General features: G+C 32.6%; 1 protein-coding gene across 1 annotated transcript; it reads left to right on the forward strand.

Annotated features, from left to right (window-relative positions):
• Positions 1–1,332: 1,332 nt before the first annotated feature.
• Positions 1,333–3,587, forward strand: LOC131851437 (pupal cuticle protein 36-like). The gene is made up of 3 exons (XM_059201936.1): positions 1,333–1,432; positions 1,869–2,247; positions 3,137–3,587. The coding sequence occupies exons 1-3, from the start codon at positions 1,424–1,426 to the stop codon at positions 3,505–3,507; spliced, it is 759 nt and encodes a 252-aa protein (XP_059057919.1). The 5' UTR covers positions 1,333–1,423; the 3' UTR covers positions 3,508–3,587.
• Positions 3,588–10,781: the final 7,194 nt, after the last annotated feature.

The raw sequence follows: 10,781 nt of genomic DNA on the forward strand, positions 1-10,781 counted from the left end.
CAAATAATTTTATATAACCAAACTGGCAAAATAAAATCGCACGATATAGCGCTGCATTATTAAAAACATTTTTATATGTTCTTAATTTAAAAATAACGTTCCAATTTTAAAAGCTCTATTGTTTAATGTTTACAATAAAATAAGTAATTAATGCGAGGTCGTTTCTAATTTGCAACAATACAATTTCAACAACGTGCAACTAAATTATAAGGACGAGCGCATCGGCTCCAACAATGCATGTTATGACTTTAGAATGGCAACGGATATAGATTTGAGAGAATGGTTTGCATTTACGTATACGGATTTCGAATTCTAAATTCAAAATGTTTTAGCTATAACAACTATGTTTTTGTATTTGAATTTAGAATTTGACCAGTTACATAGTGGAGAATTAATCATATTTATAATTATCATAATTTTAATAAATTCACACTTTAATAAAAGTTTGTGAGTATGGATGGATCATCTTTGTTATCTCACGGAAAAATTAGTTTTTCAATAATATAGTATATATATGAAAATAACATATGATAAATCAAATAAACCACGGGCATACGTAGTTTTTCATATTAGAATTTACAATGATAAATCAAATAAAAGTGGCATTCTCTCAAAACTATAACAATTAAGTATACTAAAACTAGTTAATGCTCACGGCATCGTCTGCGTAGAAGTCGGAGTGTTTGGAGTGTATTTATCGTTAAACTTATTTCTTATTAAAGATATAATTAAGATTAAATTTATATTTCTTACTAGAGAAATCATTAATTTTCCGTATAAACTGTCATTTCCACTTTCACACCTTCATATTTTATTTCTGTTATATTCATGACAAAAAGTAATCTAAGTCCTACACCTAGGTTTAATATATATCTATAGAAAGAGTCACCAAAAATTATATTCCATGGCGTAAAAGAATAACAGACAGACACAAAAAAAGCGCATTTTAATATTAATGTATATATTGCGCAAAATCGATAAACATCGATACATAATTTGTAAATTTGACGAATGAATGTTCAAAGGATCGCATTGATTCGCTGACCACGATCTCTTTCAAGTCTAACAATGCCGATATCGTTCTAACGCTTTCGTTTAAAATCGATTGATGAAACAACAATTAATTAATGAATCCTTGAATATGTACGTTGCTCCTATATATGACAGACGAGGCCAACACATCACGTTCGGTAGCTAAAAAAAAAAGTATATAGCAAGTAATTACTCGACCATGCATATCATAACTTGAAAATGCTCGTTTATTATATTCTATAAAACATTACGTCAGTCGTATGCGTGAGATGATCAGGATTAAGATCAGGTCAGTTAGTATATAATAGGTCAATTCGACTCAGAGCATCACAGTTTCGTGTGAGCTTCACATTTGGTTGTTACAGCTTGGACCATTTTCAATTATTCTACAATGAAACTGGTAATTATGAATAAAATAATAATAGTTTAATAACGTGAATTCATTTAATTAAATTTGAAAAAATTATAATTTCTATGATTCCAAATTTAAAATAAATATGTCTCATAGAAAAATGTACAGATAAAAATTTTCGAAATTCAACTTAAAGTTATTGAGTTTAGTGGAATTACAATTTACGTGGACCAACATATTTTTCGATTACTTTTTTAGATTTCAGTAATATTTTTTTGGATTTTTATTTAGATACAACAAAGATCTAATAAATACTGTAAAATCCCAATTTTTTTTTTGTGACATTTTCCTTTCATCAGTATCTGATTGTTGGGATAACAGAGTTCTGAGACTCACTTTTTATTATCTATGTCTGTTTCCTATATAATCTACAATTATTGTAAACTATGGCATACATTAATAATTTTATACTTTCTTTCCACAGTTCATCGTCGCCGGTCTTGTTGCAGTCTGCGCTGCTGGACGTTTGGAAAACTTAGAGCGCTCCTACCTCCCCCCAGACCAGGGTGGTAACAGCCTGGGTGGATTCGGTTCCAACGGCAACAGTTTCGGCAAAGGATCCAACGGTTTCGGCAGTGGCTCTCAGGGATCTTTCGGAGGCTCCAATGGATTCGGCTCGGGCGGCGCTGGCGGATTTGGCTCTTCAGGATCAAATGGATTTGGCTCTTCTGGATCAAATGGATTCGGATCGTCTGGTTCCAATGGATTAGGTTCGTCGGGCTCTTTCGGTGCCGCTACTTCCAACCAGTACCTTCCTCCCAACCGTGGATCATCTGGAGGCAACGGTCAATTCGGCTCCCAGAGTAAGTGAAAAATATTTTAATATATCTGTAAATTAGTGGTCCCGCGCAATTTTGTCTGCATTACACTTACTTGACATTATATTTCGCTCAATTGACATAAAATCTTTATAATTGATATCTGATATGTTATTCTGATATATAAACTATATTACTGTAAAGTTTTATCATCCCTGTAGTAGTTTTTGCGTGTGTGACAAACATCCATCCATCCTTACTCAAAACTTTCGTGTTTATAATATTAGTAAGATCAAAGTTAGTTTGTACTTGAATTTTAAAGTATTATGTATCACGTAACATGTGAAGGTAATTGTAATCGGATGCTATTACATTATTATCTTTATAAACGCTAATTGGACAAATTTTGTTATAACAATTTGTCTCGAAAAGGTCTATGTTTAGAAATTAGAATTTATATATGGATTAGACATCCAAGAAAATTATAATGTCTTGTCAATTTCAAAATAAAATGGTGAAACAGTTAACTCAAGACCAAAATCTAAATCCAAAATCATTTATTCATGTAGAACATTTTAGCCGCTTATGGACGTCAAGTTTTCTGTTTTAATTTTTTTTTTTGAATATACAGATTCAATTAAATACTGGCAAGACACTGAACTGAATTTCTTAATTTTTAAAGTCTCACAAGACAAGTTTTTTTTACATTTTATTACTTATATAGATGTTTATGTCTAATTAAAATACTTATACCACCTTTGACAATCGCCGTAAAGTGAGTCGTTAGCTTATTTTCTCATTGTAACTATATTGTAAAAAAATCTCACATAAAAAACGTAACCGTCAAAGACAACCATAAAAAGTTATATTTTTTTAATTGATAAATTAAAAAGAAATTATCGCATAGCCTGAAATGTGTCAATATACTTTATAGATGGTGGATCCCACTTTGGCGGCGTGTCAACTAGCTCTCGCTTCGGTGGTCAATCGTCCAACTCCCAATTTGGAGCTCAATCTGGTTCTCAGTTTGGATCCCAAACCCCAAGCTCGCAATACGGCGCCCCCAGCAGCGGTCCCAGCAACCAGTACTTAGCTCCTGGTAACGGCCCAAGCTCTCAATACGGCCAGCCCCAGTTCGGTTCAGCTGGATCCTCCGGCTCGCAATCTGGTCGCTTTAGCCAGCAGTACCAGAGCTCATCCCAGTCGGGCGCTGCCAGCCGTCAATACTTGGCTCCCAAATCCTCGAACAACTTCCAGAACATTCCCCAGCAGAGTTTCGACGAGCAGACCGGCTACCACTATTAGGTACTAACTGCATTAGAAAATTTCATGTGTTCTAAAATGTATAGATTTGCAATTTATTAAATAAAAGTGTAATATAATTACGAATTGTCTTTATATTTATTAGTATAAGAGAACTAAGATGTTATACTTTCATACCTTGTAATTTCACTGCCATATCTTACCCTTCATCCGAAACAGTTTCCAATGAAAGCTGCTTGATGCCCGAAATAGATAAGACTGAGGCGAGACTGAGGTGTTCATGCACATGATTACGGCATGTCAATTAATCGGTACGAGTTCTGAACTGCTGGTAGAATTACCTGATAAGCTATTATTTCATTACAATAGAGCAACTATTAAGATTCCCGTTCACCTTAAACGATCAGAAATAACCGTTAATACACTGTTGATATACATTATTAAATTATTTATTTATACATTGCACTTTATAACTTTACAGTAGGTAGTGAGTAGATAGTTAAGTTTACATTCAGCAGATTAATTATAAAAAAAAACCCAGTTGGGCACAACTAACAGAAGAAAAGAGAGGAGGACGAGTTCGTTGATTTATAATTATAAATTTGTATAATAACTTAAATATGTCGAATAAAAAAGTATGTATATTTTAAATATAAAACATAAATTGTCTCGGTGCTAAAATTATTACCTTCAATTTTATACTAATATTTAAAATCAAATTAAAAAGTATTATGTAATGGTCTAAACTATTATTGAATGCTTTTTAAACATTAGAAAATAACTCTATAGAAAATCACACTAAGTATTGTTCTAAGTTTCTAATAAATTTACAATAAATTGGACGTTTCATAAACGACTTAAATATCATGCAGTAATTATAATTATAGTTATTTTCTATTATCATTGTGTTAAAACGATACAGTTCTACATTAACTAGAATAACTAAGTATTAGTCTAAGTTTCTAATAAGTTTACAAAAATAGAACGTATCATAAACGACTTAAATATCATGCTGTAATTGTAATTATGATTATTTGCTATTATCATTGTGTTAAAACGATACAGTTCTACATTAACTAGATTAACTAAGTATTGTAAGTTTACAAGAAATTGAACGTTACATAAGCGACTTAAATATCATACTGTAATTGTAATTATGATTATTTGCTATTATCATTGTGTTAAAACGACACAGTTCTACATTAACTAGAACAATTAAGTATTGGTCTAAGTTTGTAATAAGTTTACAAAAATAGAACGTTTCATAAACGACTTAAATATCATGCTGTAATTGTAATTATGATTATTTGCTATTATCATTGTGTTAAAATGACACAGTTCTATATTAACTAGAATACCTAATTATTGGTCTAAGTTTGTAATAAGTTTACAAGAAATTGAACGTTACATAAGCGACTTAAATATCATGCTGTAATAATAATTATGGTTATTTGCTATTATCAATATGTTAAAACGACACAGTTCTACATTAACTAGAATAACTAAGTATTGGTCTAAGTTTCTAATAAGTTTACAAGAAATTGGACGTTTCATAAACGACTTAAATATCATGCAGTAATTATAATTATAGTTATTTGCTATTATCATTGTGTTAAAATGACACAGTTCTATATTAACTAGAATAACTAATTATTGGTCTAAGTTTGTAATAAGTTTACAAGAAATTGAACGTTACATAAGCGACTTAAATATCATACTGTAATTGTAATTATGATTATTTGCTATTATCAATATGTTAAAACGACACAGTTCAATATTAATATGAATAACTAAGTATTGTTCTAAGTTTCTAATGAGTTTACAATAAATTGGACGTTTCATAAATCACTTAAATATCATGCTGTAATTATAATAATCGTTATCATTACGCTTATTATATTCATACGGATCAAAACGTGACAGCTTTATTGTAAATCACACGCAATTGCATCCACCACATCATCACAATGTGAAAGTAATCCGCTCTGTATGGTTGTCAAGGATAAAACTGTTTAATAAATATTAATTAAATTCAGCATGGAAATAATTAGAATACGGGACAAATGGTTTTATTTGTCGGCCTCGGTGGTCTAGCGGTTTAGCATGCTGCCTTACTTCCGATGGTCACTGGCTCGATTCCTCGCTCGACACATACATTTGTATTTATATATATACATATACATATTATATGACATAAGGTTATTCGCATAGGGCGGGGGGTGAAGATTGGGGCCTAGGGGTTAACCCCTTTACCGCAACATCTCCGGGAGCTCCGGGAGCAACAACTCCTGTCTGGGTTGAGAACCTCTTGACAGACAGGTTTTTTTTGTATTATAATGGAATGGTGCACCCTCCTGCGCTTTACACTGGCGGGGAACCAGTGGAGGATGATAAGATGAGCATGAGGTCAGGTCAGTTAGCCCATCGTGACAAATTCTTTTGTAATTTATCACGATGGTTTCCAGGGGGAACCGCGTGGAGGTCAACCTGATAGTGGTACATTGCTAGTAATGGAATCATTAGTCCACATTACTAACAATCCCCTTTCCCCCCGGACAGACAGGTTTAGATAACACAAAAAGCATCTGTGTATTTAATACATCAGTTGTCTAGTACCCATAACACATGCTCTAACTCTGCTTAACTTGAGACTAGATGGCGCTGTGTGAATTGTCCTTAGATATTATAATTATTACAGATGTTATAATAAAGCCTGTGTGTACACAGCGCCATCTAGTCCCATTGTTCTGAGATATTATTACTTTTATAAATTGCATACCGCAGGTGAATCAGCGTGGCTATAATTTCCTAACGTAAAAGGTAGGCTAAATATATTTCCATTCTCAATCAGAGGTAGATGTATACCTTAGATGTATTTTTCTCGCTAAGCAGTTTAATTTATAGGCAGTATTTCAATTAAAGGGTGAGTGAATATATATCCATTCCCAACCACAGGTAGACTTGTATGTCGTCTGCATACCACAGACTCATCTATTTCGCCTGCAAAGCAGTTTAATAACTAATGAATGGACTAATGAATCCATTGCTATCAATGTACCATGTCAGGTTCTGCTCCAAGCGGTTAGGCTTTAAAACCATTATGATATGTTCCTGGTAAATTTGTCATGATGAGCTAACTGATCTGAACTCACTCTCTCATCTTATCATTATCTACTTATCATGATGCCCTGCCAGCGAAAACCGTTTGCGGGTACAACATTCCATTAATATGATATATACAAATAAATAAAATTTAAGTGTCTGCTTGAAATTTCAAATTAACATCTTTGCACTAAATGCAAATGCTTTCATATGCATATACGGTACTTACATATCATTATCATTACATAGTATAAAACAAAGTCGCTGTCGCTGTCTGTCCGTCTGTCTGTCCGTCCGTATGCTTGAATCTTTAAAACTACGCAACGTATTTAGAAGGTTTTTTTGTTAATAGATAAAGTGATTCAAGAGGAAGGTTTATATATATAATACATAATATATATTGTATATATATATCTCTGTCTGTCTGTTTGTTCGTGCTAAACTTTAAAACGGCTAGACTGATTTTGATGGGACATCACTCACAGATATCCAATATTATAAGGATTTTCAGATCCAATCAGGATACTGTTTAATCGTCTTTTGTAAATATAGTTTACATAGTTGTCACTAGATGGCGCTGTTTTTATTTTAGAAATTTTATATATTAGGCTCGCTGTTAACAGCTAGTAATATGTAAAGACGAAGATAGCATACAAGTTACGTAAAAAATCTTTTCAAAGCTCTACCTATATAGAAAATGTTATCATAATTCGTTAAGCCGTCAACTCGTGAAAGTTTAACAAACTCACTTTTGAATTAGTAATAATTATTACACTAGAGGGAGCTATGTTATTTTACTTTGTTATTTATTTGTTAAAATAATTATATTAAAATAATTAATTCACAAAACTGGAGTTCGACGTAATAGTGCGGCATCACGTGAACAATTAAAATGAAGCTATTAAAATTTAGTTACGGTAGTATCTAGATATTGATTTTTTATCAGGTTGATAAACACCTGGCCAGCGACTGATTTTAATATTTTCCATTAAATATTCATCGATTTGGTACAAAAAATATGTAAAAAAAATGTCTGGATCAACGTATATTTTTTATTATAGTATTAGTAGTCTTCTTTGTTCAACCGATGAGCGATGTTCCCATTTTATCTAGGGACGGGTGCCTCAGTACATTTGCGCTAGAGTACTCTATTCTGCGTTGTCTGAGTAGTAAGCTTGTTCCCAATTGTAGTCTATTCCAATAGACTACTACTATTAAATAAAAACAATATATGCATCAGGACTAGGGCCCTCACTGAATAGTGCAAACTGAATAAGCACGAAATTAGACGACCTCGGTGGTCTAGTGGTTTAGCACACTGTTTTACGTCCGATGGTCGCGGGTTCGATTCCTCGCACGGCACAAACATTTGTATTCATGAATATGATTGTTTGTGTCGGTCTGGGTATTTTCTATGTATAATATGTTTTGGATTACGAATCCTTATAAATTAATATATAAAAGAGAGAGTGGACTGTATTTATTGAAAAGAAAATAATTAATGGAAAAGAAAGTAAAAATACGATTTCGACCTGGAAGAACGTCTTCCACACTCCGAACACCCCAAAGTAAGCAATGTAACACCAAACTTACTCACCTTTGCTCAGGAACGTCCCGATGTGTAGTACTGTTTAGTGGCCACGCACTCTAGAAGATATATTTTCGTCAAAAACAATTATATTGTGTTAAATAACTCATTAATTATCTTGTTTTATATAGGTAAAAATACGGAGCGTCCTTTTAATTCCAGTTCTCTATTCTTATTTTAAATTGTTTTATTTATTATTTCTCGAAATTTAAGTGGCCACATGTTTTTATATGTGGCCAGTATTACCGAGCGCCCTTTGCTCCAGTAAGCAAGCCGGTGATACAACCTGCTTAGACTAAGGAGGTTCGGAATACGGAACAATATGTATGTATTTACGAAAAAAATATATATCTATGTATTTGTATCAGTTGCCTAGTACCCATAACACAAGCTTTAGCTAGCTTAACTTGGGTTTAGATGACGCTGTGTGAATTGTCTTGAGATTATTATTATTATTAGGTAATAAATTTGTAGATTTTGCCAAGCAGAATAGGAAACGCCACTACACATCCTATGTGGTTGTGGTCCTCTCATGCATAAACGACTATATCTCCTTTGGAAAGTACTATATCCTGAGGAGATAAAACCCTCACTCCTAAGAATATCCTTCAGTTCTTGTCCCTCACGGGTCTAGCGAACTTTGAATAAGGGCGAGCACAATAGATCTATACAGGTCGCAGTGTTATAGGTCTTAACATCTGACAAGTCTAAATCCCCCAATTTCTTTATATCTTCTTAATATGATTACTATATACCTATATCTTATTATTATTATCGACAGCCTCGGTAGTCTAGTGGTTTCGCACTCCGCTTTACTATCCAATGGTCGCGGGTTCGATTCCTCGCGCGGTATAAATACCTATTTGTATTAATAATTATGATTGTTTGTATCGGTTTTTTTTTATGTAGAATGTTTATGTATTTAAATTGGTTGTCTAGTACCCATAACACAAGCTCTGCTTAGCTTGGGACTAGATGGCGCTGTGTGAATTGTCCTGAAATATTATTATTATTATGTATTATTATTATTGTTCCACCAAGTGGCTGATAGCCTGCCTCTATCCCTGGTCGAGTTTGGTATGTTGATTACTTTCTTATATTTCTATTTGCGTAGCTAATATATATTCTCTGTACCACCTGGAACGGGAATACAATAGCCATTATTAAAAATATAAATTACTGTAAGAAATGTATATAATTCCCAAGAGGGCTGAAGAGAAGTAGTCCAAAGTGGCAAATAAAAAATAAAGATATTATAATAATACAACATTTATAATATGAATAGTGGACAAACTGCCAGCAATACCCATGGTTAATCAGCCATGGGCCAACTATTCCAATATGGTCATGCCGTGTGCTATAAAATCCCCCATATGTATTTTGAAATTAGATTAAAATTACATCTATACTCTGTGTTTTTTATTATCTACGAAAAATAAAATATATGGAGTAAAAACAAAAACTGCAAACATAAATCACAACTAATATAATACGTCGACCCAAAATAAGTAGGATAAGAAAAAAGCAGATGATGATGTCGAAGTAAATTCATTTTTATTCAATATTATTTGTTACATATATATATATATATATCCGTACATCCAGTGAAAATATCCTCAATGCTTAGAATTGTGTTGTGCAAAATTTTATCTAATCAAACTACCTCATATGTGATTTCCTCAATTCGATGGCAAACTGCGTTCTTTGCTGCACGTCGCAGGGTTCGAGACCTTGACCGGAGACCTTCGGTAGGTTCGTGAGATGGGTCATGTCAAGTTCGTTCTTTTAATCGTTCCGACGACGCGTTTAATTGTTTTTTTGTGCGTTTGTTGACCATTACGATCGTATCAGTGTTTTGATGATAGTTTACTTTGTTATAATTGCGGTTAAGTAAAGGTTAATGACTTCTACTAAGTAGTGTTTATAACTTCCGTAATATTGATTTTACTATATAAGTCGAGTATAACGGATACTTTGACTGTTTAGTTTCAATAGCCGTATGTTCAATTCCTTAAAAAAAAACACAATATTACTTATTAATAAAAAAAAATACTTAATTGACTATGGTGAGGTAGTCAGAGCCACATCTAGCTGAATATATTTGTATAGAATATGGCATGAGGTATACTTATCGTAGTTTCTTGAAGTAATTTGGTTTGTTATCGGTGTTTGCATCACCAGAGAGTTAGTAAAAATGTAATTCTTATACGGTATAGCCCAATAATTATAAAGATATTCATCTCTCGTGGTATTTTACAAAATGTTTATCCTTTCGATAAATACTTCTTAAATATGAAATTTATCATCTTTTTAATGTATAACGTCAAATAATAAATAGATATTCAAAATTAAACTCTATCAGCATTGTAATAAAATTTAAAAGATGTAGAAAGTGCTAGGCATTTTATTAAGAATGCAGAACAATTAACAAATCAAGGTCCTCAATTTCCAATGTCACCCTATAAAGATGCTTCTTAACTGTTTTCTCAATGTTTTTGTGTGGTATAAAAGTTGTTGGTAACACCTTATTATCACAGTACCTATTTGCACATTCACAAGTTGAATTTCAAATATATATAAACATCTATTTATACCAAGTAGATAGAAAATTAAAAAAAAATACAAG

Source organism: Achroia grisella, unplaced genomic scaffold, assembly GCF_030625045.1.
Source record: "Achroia grisella isolate CSIRO2021 unplaced genomic scaffold, CSIRO_AGI_Agris_v1 utg783, whole genome shotgun sequence".
NCBI classification, from domain to species: domain Eukaryota; kingdom Metazoa; phylum Arthropoda; class Insecta; order Lepidoptera; family Pyralidae; genus Achroia; species Achroia grisella.

Excerpts from the sequence above, each read along its gene's own strand:
- LOC131851437 (XM_059201936.1), top strand. Across the intron at positions 2,248-3,136 it reads CGGTCAATTCGGCTCCCAGA|ATGGTGGATCCCACTTTGGC; the intron begins GTAAGTGAAAAA and ends TATACTTTATAG.